This window comes from Leptodactylus fuscus, chromosome 3 (genome assembly GCF_031893055.1).
Source record: "Leptodactylus fuscus isolate aLepFus1 chromosome 3, aLepFus1.hap2, whole genome shotgun sequence".
Classification (NCBI taxonomy): Eukaryota; Metazoa; Chordata; class Amphibia; order Anura; family Leptodactylidae; genus Leptodactylus; species Leptodactylus fuscus.
The window spans coordinates 230,822,221-230,842,076 of record NC_134267.1 but is presented as its reverse complement, the minus strand read 5'-3'; the positions used below and the strand labels follow the sequence as shown (position 1 = coordinate 230,842,076).

The 19,856-nt window shown below is 45.0% G+C and overlaps 1 protein-coding gene across 1 annotated transcript in view; it reads left to right on the top strand.

The window, feature by feature from the left end:
* Window positions 1-19,856, top strand: part of PKHD1 (PKHD1 ciliary IPT domain containing fibrocystin/polyductin) — a 395,316-nt gene that overhangs the window by 179,335 nt on the left and 196,125 nt on the right. Inside the window, exons 45-47 of the mRNA XM_075266923.1 lie at window positions 7,593-7,728; window positions 9,767-10,016; window positions 11,929-12,106. Of these exons, the coding sequence (XP_075123024.1) occupies window positions 7,593-7,728; window positions 9,767-10,016; window positions 11,929-12,106 (564 nt within the window). The remainder of the gene's footprint in view (window positions 1-7,592; window positions 7,729-9,766; window positions 10,017-11,928; window positions 12,107-19,856) is intronic.

The window sequence follows — 19,856 nt, the reverse complement described above, 5'->3', positions numbered from 1 at the left end:
GAATTCTGCTTGATGTCCAAGGTTTTGGTGCCTAGTGTTTCATGTGTCCAGTAGTCTAGTGGCTTCTACTTGGTGTCCATAGTTTTGGTGCCTAGTGTGTCTTGTGTCCAGTAGTCTAGTCACCTCTACTTGGTGTCCAGGGTTTTGGTGGCTAATGTGCCTTGTGTCCAGTAGCCTAGTGCCCTTCTACTCCATTTCAAATGCTTTGGTTTGTCAAGTAGCCTGGTTCCCTATAGTCTTGTTTTTAGAAGTTTTATGCCATTGTCCCCGGTAAAAAATAAATAGTTTTGGTGTTCAGAGTCCTGGTATCCCTCGGTTCACTCCCTAGCAGTTAATCTTTGGTAACCTGTACCTGTCATTTACTGATTTGTGCCTCAGTGTCCCGTAATAAGGTTAATTGATCACTGGTGCTGCTCCGATCTTTGGTAACTAGAGGTTTCTGCTCCTGTCCTTGGTGTCCTTTCATTTCTTCCTTAGTTACAGGTCTTTGGTGCCCTTGTTCCACACATTTAGTGATTTGTGCTCTATATTTGGTGTCCTGTGGTCAGTTTACCTTATCACTGGTATTACTGTATATGGTTTTGTCCCTGATATCTAGGAGTTTGTGCTTCTGTTCCTGGTGTCTAGGGGTTTGTTTCCATAGTCATTTGGTGCCATTGTCCCTGATATCTATTGCTTAATACTCCTGTCCCTGGTGTCCTATGGTGTGTTTGCCTAGTCACTGAAGTTTGCTGCCACTATTCCTGACATCTGGTGGTTTGTTTTTCTATTCTTAGTGTCTTGTTGTGTGGTGTCCTAGTCCTTGCTGTTTGGTGATAACCCAATATTTAGTCTTCAGTAGTTTGCCTGGGCGCCCTTGTCCTAGATACTGTATCTAGGAGTTTGTGTTGTCCCTGGTGTCCAGTGGTTTCAAATCTAATACTTAAAACCCAGCAGTTTAGTTTCTTAGTGTTGGGTTTTCAGTACTTTGGTACCCCTGTAACTGGCATCAATGGTTTGGGCGTTCAGAGGTTTGGTGGCTAAGTTTCCTTATGGCCTGTGTTCTTAGTGTGCAGAGGTTTGATACTGCTATTTATGGTATTGTGTAGTTCATATTCCAGCCCCTGGTGGTTTGGTGCCCATTATCATGTGCCCAGTGGTTTGCTGCCCCTCTTCTTCAGTGATTTAGTGTCTCACTCACAGGTGTCCATTAGTATGAGACCCAAGTAGTTGTGTACTCAGATGCCCTTTTCCTTAGTGTACCCTATCCAGTCCATGGTGATCTTGTCCTTCATATTTTTTGAAGTCCTGTGTGATATGTACTTTGTTTCTTTAGTTGTTTGGAGCCATCAGTGGTGCACAGTTTCTAGTTTTCAAGCATTTTGGTGCCCTTACCCAATGAGTAAAGTGCTTTGCTGTCCTGCGTATCTAGTGGTTAGTGGCTTCTGTCCCTGATGTACAATTTTTAAAGCTTCTGGTTTGCTTCTGTCCCTGGTGTCTAGGTGTTAGTGCTTCTGTTATTGGTGTCTAGGTGTTAGTGCTTCTGTCCCTGGTGTCTAGGGGTTAGTGTTTCTGTCACTGGTTTATAGAGTTTAGTGCTTCTGTCCCTGGTGTCTAGGTGTTTGTGCTTCTTTCCCTGGAGTAGGGTTTAGTACTTTTGTCCCTGGTGTCTAGAGGGTAGTGCTTGTGTCTCTGGTGTCTAGGTTTTTGTGCTTCTCTCCCTGTTGTCTAGGTGTTTGTGCTTCTCTCCCTGATGTCTAGGTGTTAGTGCTTCTGTCCTTGATGTCTAGGTGTTTGTGCTTCTGTCCCTGGAGTAGGGTTTAGTACTTCTGTCCCTGGTGTCTAGAGGTTAGTGCTTCTGTCCCTGGAGTAGGGTTTAGTGCTTCTGTCCCTGGTGTCTAGGTGTTAGTGCTTCTGTCCCTGGTGTCTAGAGGTTAGTGCTTCTGTCCCTGGTGTCTAGAGGTTAGTGCTTCTGTCCCTGGTGTCTAGGTTTTTGTGCTTCTGTCCCTGGTGTCTAGAGGTTAGTGCTTCTGTCCCTGGTGTCTAGAGGTTAGTGCTTCTGTCCCTGGAGTAGGGTTTAGTGCTTCTGTCCCTGGTGTCTAGAGGTTAGTGCTTCTGTCCCTGGTGTCTAGAGGTTAGTGCTTCTGTTCCTGGAGTAGGGTTTAGTGCCTCTGTCCCTGATGTCTAGAGTTTAGTGCTTCTGTCATTGGTGTCTAGGTGTTAGTGCCTCTGATCCTGGTATGTAGGTGTTAGTGCTTCTGTCCCTGCTGTCTAGGGGTTAGTGCTTCTGTCCCTGGTGTCTAGGGGTTAGTGCTTCTGTTACTGGTGTGTAGAGGTTAGTGCTTTTGTCCCTGGTGTTTAGATGTTAGTGCTTTTGTCCCTGGTGTCTAGGTGTTAGTGCTTCTGTCCCTGGTGTCTAGGTGTTAGTGCTTGTGTCCCTGGTGTCTAGATGTTAGTGCTTCTGTCCCTGGTGTCTAGGTTTTAGTGCTTGTGTCCCTGGTGTCTAGGTGTTAGTCCTTCTGTTCCTGGTGCCTAGGTGTTAGTGCTTGTGTCCCTGGTGTCTAGGTTTTAGTGTTTTTGTCCCTGGTGTCTAGGGATTAGTGCTTCTTTCCCTGGTGTCTAGGTGTTAGTGCTTGTGTCCCTGGTGTCTAGGTGTTAGTGCTTGTGTCCCTGGTGTCTAGGTGTTAGTGCTTGTGTCCCTGGTGTCTAGGTGTTAGTGCTTCTTTCCCTGGTGTCTAGGTGTTAGTGCTTCTTTCCCTGGTGTCTAGATTTTAGTGCTTGTGTCCCTGGTGTCTAGGTGTTTGTGCTTCTATCCCTGTTAGTGCTATCCCTGTTAGTGCTTTTGTCCCTGGTGTCTAGGTGTTAGTGCTTGTGTCCCTGGTGTCTAGGTGTTAGTGCTTTTGTCCCTGGTGTCTAGGTGTTAGTGCTTCTGTCCCTGGTGTCTAGGTGTTAGTGCTTCTGTCCCTGGTGTCTAGAGGTTAGTGCTTGTGTCCCTGGTGTCTAGGTGTTTGTGCTTCTATCCCTGTTAGTGCTTTTGTCCCTGGTGTCTAGGTGTTAGTGCTTGTGTCCCTGGTGTCTAGGTGTTAGTGCTTTTGTCCCTGGTGTCTAGGTGTTAGTACTTCTGTCCCTGGTGTCTAGGTGTTAGTGCTTCTGTCCCTGGTGTCTAGGTTTTAGTGCTTCTGTCCCTGGAGTAGGGTTTAGTACTTCTGTCTCTGGTGTCTAGAGGTTAGTGCTTCTGTTGATGATGTCTCGGTTTCAGCACTTCTTTACCTGATGTTTAGCGGTTTGGTGCCCTCTCTACCATTGTCCACAGCCTGATGTCCACTACATTATGTCTAGTGGTCTGTTACCCTTTCATGTCCAGTGTTTGAGTGTCCCAGTCATTAATATCCATTACTTTGATACCTGAGACCTTGTCCCATTAGACATCACCACTTGGGACCGGAGAAAAGGACCAAAAAATTTTTGTACAAATGTATGGACCATAAATGGCAACTTTTTACACTACAAAACTGGTGCAGCTTGCTTGATCAATTCCCCTTAAAAGTTTATAAGAAAGTTGTACAACTTTACATTACAATTTTGTCAACACCCTTTAACGTCCCTGGTGGTCAGTGGGTGGGCCGGGTTTGCATTACATCCCCCTACTGTCGTGGGTCACATGTTTTAAAGTACAACCGGTCCACCTGTTACATCTATTGACCACACAGCGGATGCACGATTCGGGTCACGGAGGGCCCCTTGGGGCATTTGCCCATCCTATCTTCCCGGGCCTGCAGTCGCGTTCCATCGCTCTGCACTCTCATGATTTATACATGTAATGCGCTTCCGTGATCCGTCGCTACCCAGGTGTATTTTTAGTCTTCCTGCCGCCCGTCACCTGCTTTTCTAGGTCACTCACTTTACTTCGCCGAGGTTCCGTATGCATGAATTTTGCAAGAAGAGGCCCAGGGCTGGATTTTTTGCCATTGTTCAGCGAATGGTCTCGTCTAGCTGAGTAAGAACCCAGAATAGACCTCGGCGGCGGATCTCGCAGTTAATATTCCTCTCGAATTTAGCAGCTCACTCTCGGAGCACGTCCCAGACCTTAGGGAAATGAGACATTTTGCTGGGAGTTTTGCCAGGGGTTCAATTATAATTGTTATTATCTTTGTTATCTCATAATAACATCCCCCGTGACATAATTTGCATCTTAATTTATGTAATGCGCCCATTAATAAGGATGTCTACTTTGCATCAATTAGGTAGCAGTGACATTCACGTTCCCGATTCCTTCCGCTGAGGTAACGCGACTTATTTTAAGATAAATATCTGGAATGGGAAAAAAAATATCTGCGCCCCGACCAATAATTGCCGCAAATTAAATTAGCCAATTAGCCGGAATATGCCGGCAACAGATGCAAAATGTAATCTTCGTGTCTGTTCGGCTCTCACACTAAAAGTCGCCATATTCGGTGCATAATTATCGGATTATCAGATGTCCTGGATTATCGGACGGGCGCCTAAAGGATAGATAAGTTCTGGAATATTTCTCTACTTCCGGTCATTTACACTCCAGAATTTCTGGATTACCGGATTGAGAATTACAATATGTAAACATGTATCACTAGGATTGTCCTAAAAAAACAGCTCCCCACCAGGTTGTACGTGGTATAGCAGCATAGTGTTATTGCTTTCAGTTGAACTGAACTGTGATAACAGACGCAGGTATGTCATCATATGTTACCAGAATTGTCCTAAATTAACTTTTCTTTCCCAAAACACAGCACCCCACCAGGTTGTGTGTGGTATTGCAGCTCAGTCCCATTCATTTTATCATTAACTTTTCCTTCTCTAAAAAAACAGCTCCCCACCAGGTTGTGTGTGGTATTGCAGCTCGGTCCCATTCATTTTAACATTAACTTTTCCTTTCCTAAAAAAACAGCACCCCACCAGGATGTGTGTGGTATTGCAGCTCGGTTGCATTCATTTTAACATTAACTTTCCTTCACTAAAAAACAGCACCCCACCAGGTTGTGTGTGGTATTGCAACTCGGTCCCATTCATTTTAACATTAACTTTCCTTCACTAAAAAACAGCACCCCACCAGGTTGTGTGTGGTATTGCAACTCGGTCCCATTCATTTTAACATTAACTTTTTCTTCTCTAAAAAAACAGCTCCCCACCAGGTTGTGTGTGGTATTGCAGAGCGGTCTTATTGCTTTCAGTTGAACTGAGCTGTGATGACGGACACAGGTATTTCATCATATATTACCAGAATTGTCCAAAATTAGCTTTTCCCTCCCAAAAACAGCACCCCACCAGGATGTGTGTGGTATTGCAGCTTGGTCGCATTCATTTTAACATTAACTTTCCTTCACTAAAAAACAGCACCCCACCAGGTTGTATGTGGTATTGCAGCTCAGTCCCATTCATTTTAACATTAACTTTTTCTTCTCTAAAAAAACAGCTCCCCACCAGGTTGTGTGTGGTATTGCAGAGCGGTCTTATTGCTTTCAGTTGAACTGAGCTGTGATGACGGACACGGGTATTTCATCATATATTACCAGAATTGTCCAAAATTAGCTTTTCCCTCCCAAAAACAGCTCCCCACCAGGTTATGTGTGGTAATGCAGCTCAGTCCCATTCATTTTAAAACTAACTTTTCCTTCCCCCCAAAAAAACAGCTCCCCACCAGGTTGTGTGTGGTATTGCAGCTCAGCCCCGTTCATTTTAACATGAACTTTTCCTTCCCTAAAAAACAGCACTCCACCAGGTTGTGTGTGGTATTGCAGCTCGGTCCCATTCATTTTAACATTAACTTTTCCTTCCCCCAAAAAAACAGCTCCCCACCAGGTTGTGTGTGGTATTGCAGCTCGGTCCCATTCATTTTAAGATTAACTTTTCCTTCCCCCAAAAAAACAGCTCCCCACCAGGTTGTGTGTGGTATTGCAGCTCAGTCTTATTGCTCTCAGTTGAACTAAATTGTGATAACAGACATGTTTGTCATATATTACCAGAATTGTCCTAAATCAGCTTTTCCTCCCCCAAAAAACTGCTCCCCACCAGGTTGTGTGTGGTATTGCAGCTCAGTCCCATTCATTTTAAGATTCACTTTTCTTTCCCTAAAAAAAAACAGCTCCCCACCAGGTTGTATGTGGTATTGCAGCTCGGTCTCATTGATTTCAGTTGAACTATACTATGATACCAGACAAGGGTATGTCATATATTACCAAAGTTGTCCAAAATGAGCCTTTTTTCCCCCCAGAAGCAGCTACACCAGATTGTGTGTGCTATCGCAGCTCAGACCCATTCATTTCAGTTGGAGCTGAACTGCTATATCAGGTATCAGTATGTCAAGATATACAAAGGTATGCCAAAATATATTACAAGGCTTTTTCAAGATTAGCTTTTTTTTCCCAAAAATTGTGCCCCACCAGGTTGTGTGTGGTATTGCAGCTCAGTCCCATCATTCCTTCTGAGCTTTGCAGCTCAGTCCCATCAATCCTGTTGAGCTGAACTGCATTGCCAGGCACGGTTATGTCAACATATACGCCTGGTAGGTCAACATATATTACTGGGATTGTCCAAGATTATTATTTTTTTCCTCAAAACAGCGCCACACCAGGTTGTGTGTGGTATTGCAGTTGAGTCCCATTCACTTCAATTGAGACGATCTGCGATAACAGACACAGATATGTCTACAGATATTACCAAGATTCTTCCAAAAACAGCACCACACCAGGCTATATGTGGTATTGCTGCTGAACTGCAATTCCATACACAAGCTATGTGATGCTTGTCCTGTAAGAAAGCAGACATTTTTTTTTCTAATTCTCAAGAGCCTGTGGATGAAAGAGTATGTACAGGATAAAAAAAAAAAACATGACTGATTTTTACCAAAAATAGTGCCACATCTATCCTTAGGTTGTGTGCGGTATTGCAACACAGTCCTATTCAATTGTATGGGACTGGCACAAGCATGGACAGGTGTAAAGTTAGAAGTTGTGTGCTCCTGCTGCACAGCCCCATTCAGTTTAGTTTAACTGAGCTGCAATTCCAGAAACAACCTATAGACAAGAATGGCGCTGTTCCAGAAAGAAAGCAACCTCATTTTTGGAATCCTTGCTGCTATTTTGGATTAAATCATCATTTAATCCTTTGGTCAGGTGTCCTAGTATGTGCCCCGGTGCTGGAGATATTGGTGACATTAGTTTGCCACTGATATCTCCCCACTGTCAGAAAGGCCGGGCATGCACGTTATCGCAGGGTGGTAAGGAACACAGTTTTATCCCATAGCCTTGTACTGCCAGTAAGCTAGGCTATAAGGGTCGTCTTTCTGACAGTGGAGGGATACCGGTGCTAAAAGTAACAGCACTGTATGTAATACCGAACATCTGTGAGGACATGAGCATGTACTGACACCAAAGTATGACACTGACTACTTGTAGTCACCACTAGGGGGAGAAAATGCAAATATTAATTTATACAACTATATGGTAGCTCTTGAAGCAGCTCCCTCTAGTGGCAACAGCGGTTAAATACTAAGGCAAGCAGTCCATTGTTGGGCCCCCACCTACTGCGGCCCCTTGACAACCACTTTGTCTCCTGATATTAGCACTTTTTATTTATAGGAGGGTGGATGTATGACTTCCGGTATAGTTACTCCTAAGAGATTCCAGGCAGTGATCTCCAACTCAACTTTTATCAACTTTGACCGTCAGGAATGCACCGCCATCAGAACCTGCTCAGGCTGCGTTTTGGGTCAAGGTAAATATACAGGAGGGGTTCACTTACTTAACTAGGCCACATGTTGCATAGATTTAAAGTGAGTCTGTCACCAGAACCCAGCATATCAACGTGACCTCGCAGATAGATAGGTTAAGTTCCTCTTCTTTTCCTCTTGTGAAACAGTGCCGCCAATGGTGATGCAACTGAGTTCTTTGGAGCAATGAGGGTGCTGCCATTGCTCCATAGAGGTACACATCAATAGCCCAATTGCAAAAAAGGCAGCAATTCAAAAGAGGAAACAATTCAGGTGACAGTAACCTATCTACCTGCAGGGTTGGTTTATATGCTGGGTCTGGTGACACTAACCTATCTATCTGCAGGGCTGGGGTGATATACTGGTTCTGGTGACAGTAACCTATCTATCTGCAGGGCTGGGGTGATATACTGTGGTCTGGTGACACTAACCTATCTATCTGCAGGGCTGGGGTGATATGCTGGTTCTGGTGACAGTAACCTATCTATCTGCAGGGCTGGAGTGATATGCTGGTTCTGGTGACAGTAACCTATCTATCTGCAGGACTGGGGTGATATGCTGGTTCTGGTGACACTAACCTATCTATCTGCAGGGCTGGGATGATATGCTGGTTCTGGTGACACTAACCTATCTATCTGCAGGGCTGGGGTGATATGCTGGTTCTGGTGACACTAACCTATCTATCTGCAGGGCTGGGGTGATATGCTGGTTCTGTTGACCTTAACCTATTTATCTGCAGGACTGGGGTGATATGCTGGTTCTGGTGACACTAATCTATCTATCTATCTGCAGGGCTGGGGTGATATGCTGGTTCTGGTGACACTAACCTATCTATCTGCAGGGCTGGGTGATATGCTAGTTCTGGTGACACTAACCTATCTATCTGCAGGGCTGGGGTGATATGCTGGTTCTGGTGACACTAACCTATCTATCTGCAGGGCTGGGGTGATATGCTGGTTCTGGTGACACTAACCTATCTATCTGCAGGGCTGGGATGATATGCTGGTCCTGGTGACAGTAACCTATCTATCTGCAGGACTGGGGTGATATGCTGGTTCTGTTGACCTTAACCTATCTATCTGCAGGACTGGGGTGATATGCTGGTTCTGGTGACACTAACCTATCTATCTGCAGGGCTGGGATGATATGCTGGTCCTGGTGACAGTAACCTATCTATCTGCAGGGCTGGGGTGATATGCTGGTTCTGGTGACACTAACCTATCTATCTGCAGGGCTGGGATGATATGCTGGTTCTGGTGACACTAACCTATCTATCTGCAGGGCTGGGGTGATATGCTGGTTCTGGTGACACTAACCTATCTATCTGCAGGGCTGGGGTGATATGCTGGTTCTGTTGACCTTAACCTATTTATCTGCAGGACTGGGGTGATATGCTGGTTCTGGTGACACTAATCTATCTATCTATCTGCAGGGCTGGGGTGATATGCTGGTTCTGGTGACACTAACCTATCTATCTGCAGGGCTGGGTGATATGCTAGTTCTGGTGACACTAACCTATCTATCTGCAGGGCTGGGGTGATATGCTGGTTCTGGTGACACTAACCTATCTATCTGCAGGACTGGGGTGATATGCTGGTTCTGGTGACACTAACCTATCTATCTGCAGGGCTGGGATGATATGCTGGTCCTGGTGACAGTAACCTATCTATCTGCAGGGCTGGGGTGATATGCTGGGTCTGGTGACACTATCCTATCTATCTGCAGGGCTGGGGTGATATGCTGGTTCTGGTGACACTAACCTATCTATCTGCAGGACTGGGGTGATATGCTGGTTCTGTTGACCTTAACCTATCTATCTGCAGGACTGGGGTGATATGTTGGGTCTGGTGACAGTAACCTATCTATCTGCAGGGCTGGGGTGATATGCTGGTTCTGGTGACAGTAACCTATCTATCTGCAGGACTGGGGTGATATGCTGGTTCTGGTGACACTAACCTATCTATCTGCAGGGCTGAGTTCTGGTCACAAACTCTCTTTACGGGCATGCAATTTTTTTCTTAGATCTTGTTTCCTTTCTTCTAGGTGGTTTTACGGTAAAAACGCGAAAGTTGAAGTTTCTAAACTCGCCCAGGAAGGTCTCATTCCCATATCCTCACTGCTCCCTGATCAAAGACATTGACGGCTCAATCTCAGGGTCAGAAGGGAGCCACCTGCTGGTCGACACTGGTATACTCCCAGACTCCTCCTGCTGGGCAGCGGATTATGTTAGCGGTGGCGCGTCCGGCCGCGTGTGTGCAGCAGACATTACATTTCACCGCATGTCCATTGCCCTGTGAGTAGTGACAGAAGCCCCGGCATAATAAACATGGCGGCTGATTTTTATGGCGCTGCTAATACTTCAAAGTTCCTGTATTAAAAGGCCAATGAAACAGGAACAGTGTGCGACAGGAGGTCAAAACTTCCAGACTAACGTTTCGAAGTCACCTCGCAAAAGTCAACTCGTAAAAGTCACCTTACCTCCCAGTAAAGGCGTCTGCTGCTGGAGAGTGCGGGATTGTTCCATACCTGTTATTTCCACCATTACTGGGCAATAAAACAAAACATCAGGCCTTATATAATCCAATAATGCGTGTACACACGTGTAAAACAAACATATAACCGGTGAACGGCGGCTGAAAATCGCGCAAATAAACACGAAACAGGATAGCAATTAAAACAAATAACATGAAATCCGTGCCTGCGCTACAAATTGCTGTGTAAACCCTAAATCCCCAGACCAAATACCTTTAATCCCCCACTTCAAAGACGGGAACGAAGGTAAATACAGCGGGTTTCCTATAGACTTGCTTTACTGTTATACTTACCGCAGTCTTGCCGCAGTCTACCACGGTGGCGGACATGTTGTATGCTGAAGACGATCGCAACTACTTTGGTGCTCCAGGTAAATTTTCAGAAAAACTGTAAAAGATATAGAGGGGAGCTGCCAACCCAACCAGGATATCTATAGAAGAGATGGGGCCCCATCTTTAGAGCCCCTTTGACTGTCTTGGTTAGAGTCCAGAATCGGGGTTGTTTGGCAGATGTCTTGAGCCCCTGTCCTTTAATACTTTGCCCATTCTCCTTTGTTCATAGCAATGTCTTAGAACTGTAGCTGTAGAAACCAGTATAAGTTGACCCCGCCCATGAGGAACTGGTAAAGAACTAATCCCCTCCTACAGGCCTATAGAGGACTCAGGCTGCCTCTGTAGTGCATACACCCTTTATAAATGAACTCTTGCCCATTATGTACTCTGTTACATCTAGTTCTCCTCTTCCAAACGCAATGTCTTTAGGGAGTGGGATTCAGCACAAGTCATGGGACCCCATCTCTAGAAACCTCTTATGGTGTTGCTTATAATACTAGAGCACTGCATCGTGGTTTGTTTGGTAGGCTTTTAGAACCCATGCGGTTGTATCCTTTGACAATCCTCCCCTTCACACAGAAATGTCTTTAGGAAGAGGAATTCAGCACAAGTTGACTCCTCCCATGAGGAGCTAGGAGAGAACTTTCTACCTACAGAACTATAGTAGACTCAGAAGTTGCTTTTGTAGCATATATATTCCTGATACCAGTAAGCTGACCTATTACATTCATTGTACATCCACGTCTCCTACTAATAAGCTGACCTATTACATTCATTGTACATCCACTTCTCCTTTTCCACCATAAATTAACCCCATCAATCATCAAGCAGACATTGTCACCACCCATGAACAATTGGGGTAAAGTGTAAAGTCTCTCTAATACAGACACTCATTATACCAATGCATGTAAATAAGCTGGCCTATCACGTAGAGTGTACATTCTTTATGCAATGTTTTTGGAGTATGGGAACTGGCATAACTTGTCATCACCCACGAGGAACCTGCGTAGAACGAAAACCCTCCTACAGGTCTTTAGTAGACACAAAAACATTTCAATAAACTATAATGTAGGCTGGCCCATCACTTACCTTATACATCCAGTTATACTCTTTCTATTGCGAAGTCTTTACAGAGTGGGATCAGGTACATGTTAGCCCCGCCCATGAGGAACTGAGACAAAGGCAAACCCTCATACAAGAATCTTCTAGTCTCAGAGGATATCTTTAGGATACACAATATTTAATCTCGGATAATCAAAAATTGCCACTCCCATCGCTTTAACCCCATAATCCACACAATGAATGAAATTTCTTGTATGCTAATCTATTGATTTGTTTTAGGGAACGCGCCCCCAATGTGAGCTATAATATCACTATCAGAAACAGCAGGAATCAGACGAGCAGTGTGAACTATGTCCCAGACACATTATCTAACCTGTATGGATGGCAGGCCCTACTGTTGGATAAAGACACATACACCATTATATTCCATGTCCCCCAAGCTAAACCCACCTTACAAGTAAGTATCAGAGCAAACTGCTATTACCTACTGATTTATGTAGTTCAGACTCTTCTTGGTCAATGAATATGTTACATTGATTATCTTTTCTTATCCTGAGTTACAGCCTGTGTCATACTCCAGAGCTGCATTCACACTACTTCAAGCTTCAGTTGGAATCACCCAGTGCCTTCTGCTTATTCAGTGTCTTTACACTTCTGATTGTTCCCTTGCATCAGGGGTGGGCAATTAATTTTCCCATGGGGCCGCATAAGAAATTGAAACTATGCTAGAGGGCCGCGTCATGGCAAATTTAGCTCCACCCACTTCTACGTTGACTCCACCCATTCCCAATCATCTTTCCATGTGCCCCCACAAAGTATAATCCTCCTACAGTCAGCCATACATTATATGCCCCCACATGATAATGTTCCCTTCCAACTGCCCCACAGTATTAGGTCTCTCTCCTGGTGCCCCAGTTTAAACTGGTGGAAACTAGAGGGGACATGAAGCTGGGACAGCTGGAGGGGGACATTAAACAGTGGGGGTAGTTGGAGGGGGGCAATAAATTGACAGCTGGAGTGGGACATGAAACTGGGGGCAACTAGAGGGGGACATTGGAAACTGGAAGCAGACATTAAACCGTAGGGGTAGCTGGAGGGTGACATTAAACTGGGGGCAACTAGAGGCAGACAGGTCCCCCTCCAGCTTCCTCCATGGTTTAATGCCCCCCCAGTTGTCCCCAGTTTAATGTCCCCCCAGTTGTCCCCAGTTTAAGTGCCCAATTCATCTACCCCCAGTTTCATGTCCCCCCCCTCCATTTCTCCCTCAGTTTCATGTCCCCCCCATCTGCCATCTCTGCCCCAGTGTAACATTCCCCTTCTATCTCTGTCCCTAGGTTACTGAGACACACACACAGACATACAGACAGACACATATAGACACACATACAGACAGACACATATAGACACACACATACAGACAGACAGACACACAGACACACATACAGACAGACACATATAGACACACACACACACTCTCCACCCTGCATCTCACCTTACATCTCTCAGTACCTTATGACTCACACCACGTCTCCATCTTCCTGCCGGCACTAAGACACTCCCCTAGACACGCCTCCCTAGTCAAGCTGTGCGGGCCGGGCTGAATCAGTCAGAGGGGCGGATATGGCCCGGGGGCCGGACTTTGCCCAGGTCTGCCTTGAATCATAGCACAGCTACACTGTTACTGTTGTGTCTTGTGACAAGTTTATTGACTTTTTGCTAATCCTAAAAACTGAATTAGTATTGCAGCTCTGAAGTGTAATACTTTAATGCAAGGTCAGTACATGATAAGTAATGTATGTAAGAGACTCCATTGCCAGAATATTGAATGCAGCTCTGGAGTATAATTCAGGATGTAACTCAGGATCAGTACAGGATAAGTAATGTAATGTATGTACACAGCGACTGTACCAGCAGAATAGTGAGCGCAGCTCTGGAGTATAATTCAGGATGTAACTCAGGATCAGTACAGGATAAGTAATGGTAATGTATGTACACAGCGACTGTACCAGCAGAATAGTGAGCACAGCTCTGGAGTATAATACATGATGTAACTCAGGATCAGTACAGGATAAGCAATGTAATGTTTGTACACAGTGACTGTACCAGCAGAATAGTGAGCGCAGCTCTGGAGTATAATACAGGATAAGTAATGTAATGTATGTACACAGTGATTGTACCAGCAGAATAGTGAGCACAGCTCTGGAGTATAATACAGGATAAGTAATGTTATGTATGTACACAGTGACTGCCCCAGCAGAATAGTGAGCGCAGCTCTGGAGTATAATACAGGATAAGTAATGTAATGTATGTACACAGTGACTGTACCAGCAGAATAGTGAGCGCAGCTCTGGAGTATAATACAGGATGTAACTCAGGATCAGTACAGGATAAGTAATGTAATGTATGTACACAGTGACTGCCCCAGCAGAATAGTGAGTGCAGCTCTGGAGTATAATACAGGATAAGTAATGTAATGTATGTGCACAGTCACTGTACCAGCAGAATAGTGAGTGCAGCTCTGGAGTATAATACAGGATTGTAACTCAGGATAAGTAATGTAATGTATGTACACAGTGACTGTACCAGCAGAATAGTGAGTGCAGCTCTGGAGTATAATACAGGATTGTAACTCAGGATAAGTAATGTAATGTATGTACACAGTGACTGTACCAGCAGAATAGTGAGTGCAGCTCTGGAGTATAATACAGGATGTAACTCAGGATCAGTACGGGATAAGTAATGTAATGTATGTACACAGTGACTGTACCAGCAGAATAGTGAGCGCAGCTCTGGAGTATAATACAGGATGTAACTCAGGATCAGTACAGGATAAGTAATGTAATGTATGTACACAGTGACTGTACCAGCAGAATAGTGAGCGCAGCTCTGGAGTATAATACAGGATAAGTAATGTAATGTATGTACACAGTGACTGCACCAGCAGAATAGTGAGTGCAGCTCTGGAGTATAATACAGGATGTAACTCGGGATCAGTACATGATAAGTAATGTAATGTATGTACACAGTGACTGCACCAGCAGAATAGTGAGTGCAGCTCTGGAGTATAATACAGGATAAGTAATGTAATGTATGTACACAGTGACTGCCCCAGCAGAATAGTGAGCGCAGCTCTGGAGTATAATACAGGATAAGTAATGTAATGTATGTACACAGTGACTGCACCAGCAGAATAGTGAGCGCAGCTCTGGAGTATAATACAAGATGTAACTCAGGATCAGTACAGGATAAGTAATGTAATGTATGTACACAGTGACTGTACCAGCAGAATAGTGAGCGCAGCTCTGGAGTATAATACAGGATAAGTAATGTAATGTATGTACACAGTGACTGTACCAGCAGAATAGTGAGTGCAGCTCTGGACTATAATACAGGATACACTTCCATGCACTAAAGTAACATTATAATAATATCACATGATTTTTATGCTTATGGTGTAATGCTTAATTTATCCACTGATGGCGCTGCAGGAATATTGAATACTTATAGATAGCATTCTTCTAACCAAACAGAATTGGCCAAAGCGGTGAAACCCTTAAGGTTATTACTGACGGTGTCCCTGAGGGGGATGAAACAAAACTGTGATTGACAAGTTAAACTAAGTTCAGTGATGTCATAATCCGCGCTGACCCGTCTTCAACATTTTCGGATTAATCTAAATCCCCCTGTCAGAGAGATGAAAGGAACCTCATTGTTTCTCCTCGTAGCTCTCAGGGGTACTGTAATAATATTCGGCCGCTGTGACCTATTTGGTAATCTATTATTTATAGTATATTGTGTAAGGGTCGATGGGCGTCACATTATTGATATCTCTAATATGCCTTCACATATATACAGGTACAGACCAGGGTCCCAAATTCGTAGTCTGGGGTGGTCCTTTTGGGTTTTTCCACCCATAGATCTGTGTAGCTGGACATCTTCATCTTGTTTGCTTCTTTTCCATAATGGATAGAAAATTGTTTCAGTATGGAAACAGTCAACAAGTTGCTGTTGACAGATCTTTTCTCTTTTCCATATGTTTTATCATCTCCCTGGCACTTTCTTCAACCTGAGTTTTCCTTCTAGGTATTTCCACATTACCTATCTAGAATAAGGAACGAGCCGTTAGATCTGTCAATAGCAACTATCCTGCTTGTTGACGGTTTCCAGTTATTTTATGTGTAAAGTTCAGAGAAGTATCTCCAATGTCCCTCTGTCTGAGCCACCCTATTTTATAACATCTTTACTGAAGCTCCTTTAATTACATTTGTGGACATCCTGCTTACTGACAGTTTCCAGGTAATTTATGTGTATTCTTCTGAGATTTATCTACCATGTCCCTAGGGTACCCTATTTTGTTATATTAATGGCAAAATCTATTGAATCAAATGTATTAACAGCAATTGCCCTGCTTGTTGATGGTTTCTATTTAGTTGAAATTACTTTACAGGAGTTCCCACTAACAATACTTACCCGCAATACACAGGGACAAGTATCAGAGTCCAACCAAAGCAATCGTAACAATTGGTGGTCCTCATTTGAATGGAGCAGTAATGTGTGAACCATTGACTTCATTGACTCCATTGAAACATTGACTCCATTGTCTTCTATGTGGCTAAAATATTCTTGTGCAGGGCTCCATCAGTTCATATAGAAGTGGAACTCGAAGCCGCAGATTTTCGTGATCACCGTGGGTGCCAGAAATGGAACATCAGTGATCAGACACTTAAGGAATAAGCACTGATAGTGAGGATACTCCTCTAAATAGAACTGTCAACAGAAAATCTCCTGCTTGCTGATGGTTTCCAGATAGTTTATATGTACTGATGGATCTCGGATATCACTGGGCCACAGTATTTTATGATATTTATAGAGAATTGTCTGATCCAGCACCGGCAAGATCATATAGGTACAGGAATACCAAATATTCTGTATTATAAGACCATCCCCCTATCGCCCCTATAGCTTCTTCCCCTATATTTTCTATATCTACTGTAAGCCTGGATGTAAATGAATTGCGAATAAATTAAATTTATGTTCAAAATTTGTAAACTTTATTTCAAAATAATACTCATGATATACCAAAATTTTCTAATATAGAAAGATTGGGCAAATTTTGCTTCTTTATAATGCAAAAATACAACACTCCGGCTCCGTCATTGACCTCAATGAGAATCCTCGGCAATGGTAAGGTTATGGTGTGCCATTAATTATTGTGGCCATTACTTTTTACGTCCGGCATTAAAATAATATTATACAGATTAGCATAGTGATGGACGTAAGCGGATTTCTGCTCCTGATACTGCTAATCGTAAAATTCTTCAAATTGGTCTTCTAATATGGTAATGAAGTATAAGATGGCCGGATTCAGGGGTGTAGCTGGGGGTGCAGAGGTAATAATTGTATCCAGCTCCAGTGCCTGAGGGGGTCCAAAGAAGCCACATAAGAAGATGATGGTATTATAAAGAGCACATGGTAGGTTGGGGAGGGGTCGGAGGGGGGGGGGTGTTTGCTAGCATTTCATATATTATTAGGACAGAAGCCTTAACCTGGACTGAGTCTTCTCAAGGGATGTTCACACATAGCTGTAGATGGACTGTACATTATGTATTATCTATTTTAAAGGGACTTCTTTTTCCATTTTATCTATACAAAAAGTGGAATAACTTTGTAAATAAAATGTACTTATTCTGTATCTATTCTACTATGCATCCTATATTGTACTCCAGAGCTGCACTCACTATTCTGCTGGTACAGTCACTGTATACATGCATTACATTACTTATCCTGTACTGATCCTGAGTTACATCCTGTATTATACTCCAGAGCTGCGCTCAATATTCTGCTGGAGCAGTCACTGTGTACATACATTACATTACTTATCCTGTACTGATCCTGAGTTACATCCTGTATTATACTCCAGAGCTGCGCTCACTATTCTGCTGGTGCAGTCAGTGCCGCACCTCCCATGAGGCGACCTGAAGCGAGTGCTTCAGGCAGCACTATGCCAGGGCCTCAGGGAGGGCGGCATTTTTGCTAACCTAGCTGTCCTGGACTGGCTTATCACCGAGCGGTGGTTTGGGGAGGCCAGTGGAGCAGCGCTGCTCCAGCAGCCTCCCCTCACGCTCAGGCAGAGAGCAGGCAGTCTCCGGGCCTACTCTCTGCCGGCGAACGGCGCTAAGCCCCGCCCCTTCACTCGATCATGCCCCGATCCGCCCGGCCACGCCCCCGATCCGCCCCCTCCCCCCGGCGAGGGGGCGAGCTTTCTGCAGTTAGCCTCGGGCGGCGAAAGGAGCAGGCTCACCCCTGGGTGCAGTCACTGTGTACATACATTACATTACATATCCTGTACTGATCCTGAGTTACATCCTGTATTATACTCCAGAGCTGCACTCACTATTCTGCTGGTACAGTCACTGTGTACATACATTACATTACTTATCCTGTACTGATCCCGAGTTACATCCTGTATTATACTCCAGAGCTGCACTCACTATTCTGCTGGTGCAGTCACTGTGTACATACATTACATTACTTATCCTATATTATACTCCAGAGCTGTGCTCACTATTCTGCTGGTGCAGTCACTGTGTACATACATTACATTACTTATCCTGTACTGATCCCGAGTTACATCCTGTATTATACTCCAGAGCTGCACTCACTATTCTGCTGGTACAGTCACTGTGTACATACATTACATTACTTATCCTATATTATACTCCAGAGCTGCACTCACTATTCTGCTGGTGCAGTCACTGTGTACATACATCACATTACTTATCCTATACTGATCCTGAGTTCAGTGCCGCACCTCCCATGAGGCGACCTGAAGCGAGCGCTTCAGGCGGCACTATGCCAGGGCCTCAGGGAGGGCGGCATTTTTGCTAACCTAAGCCAGTCCAGGACAAGCGGTCCTGGACTGGCTTATCACCGAGCGGTGGTTTGGGGAGGCCACTGAAGCAGCGCTGCTCCGGCAGCCTCCCCTCACGCTCAGGCAGAGAGCAGGCAGTCTCCGGGCCTACTCTCTGCCGGCGAACAGCGCTAAGCCCCGCCCCTTCACTCGATCATGCCCCGATCCGCCCGGCCACGCCCCCGATCCGCCCCCTCCCCCGGCGGGGGGGGGGCAGCTTTCTGCAGTTAGCTTTGGGCGGCGAAAGGAGCAGGCTCACCCCTGGGTGCAGTCACTGTGTACATACATTACATTACATATCCTGTACTGATCCTGAGTTACATCCTGTATTATACTCCAGAGCTGTGCTCACTATTCTGCTGGTGCAGTCACTATGTACATACATTACATTACTTATCCTGTATTATGCTCCAGAGCTGCGCTCACTATTCTGCTGGTGCAGTCACTGTGTACATACATTACATTACTTATCCTGTACTGATCCTGTGTTACATCCTATATTATACTCCAGAGCTGCGCTCACTATTCTGCTGGTGCAGTCACTGTGTACATACATTACATTACTTAGGATGTAGAGTTTCCTCTTCTCGTCTGCAGATCTGAAGTCTGGGATGTGGGCAGAGAGTCTTTGGTAGTAGATGGCCCTCACAGCTGAGTATTTGGTGCAGTGTAGCAGGAAGTGGGTCTGGTCTTCTAGGGCCCCCTGGTCACAGTGCTGGCACAGTCTGTTCTCCCGTGGCTTGTACGTCTGCCTGTATCGCCCCGTCTCTATCTCTAGGTTGTGGGCGCTCAGTCTGTACCGGCTCAGGGTCTGTCTGTGTTTGGGGTGGCGTATTCTCTCCAGGTAGGTGGCCATGGTGTAGTCCCTTTGTAGGGATTGGTACACGGTGAGTTTCTTGGAGTTATTTATTTCATTTCTCCATTCTTCAATGTACCGCTCTCTGTTTGCCTCTGTGGTCGCCTTTATTTCGGCCTTGGTTATCATCTGTTGGTGTTTTTGGTTTGGTGGTTGGCTGTTGTTTGGTTGGTGAGTTTCTGGTTTGCTCAGGTGGCTTAGCCATGCTTGGTGGTGGTAGGAGTCGGGCTTGCTCCCCTGGATGTGTGCCTGGAAAGCTAGCGCCCTCTTCTGCATGGTGATCCATAGGGGGAGTCTGCCTAGCTCTGCCCTGCAGGCCATGTTGGAGGTGTTGCGATGGACATGGAGCAGGTATTTGCAGAACTCCAGGTGGAAGTTCTCTGTTGGGCTGGAATCCCACTTTGACTGGTCTGGGTAGGTGGCTGGGCCCCAAACCTTGCT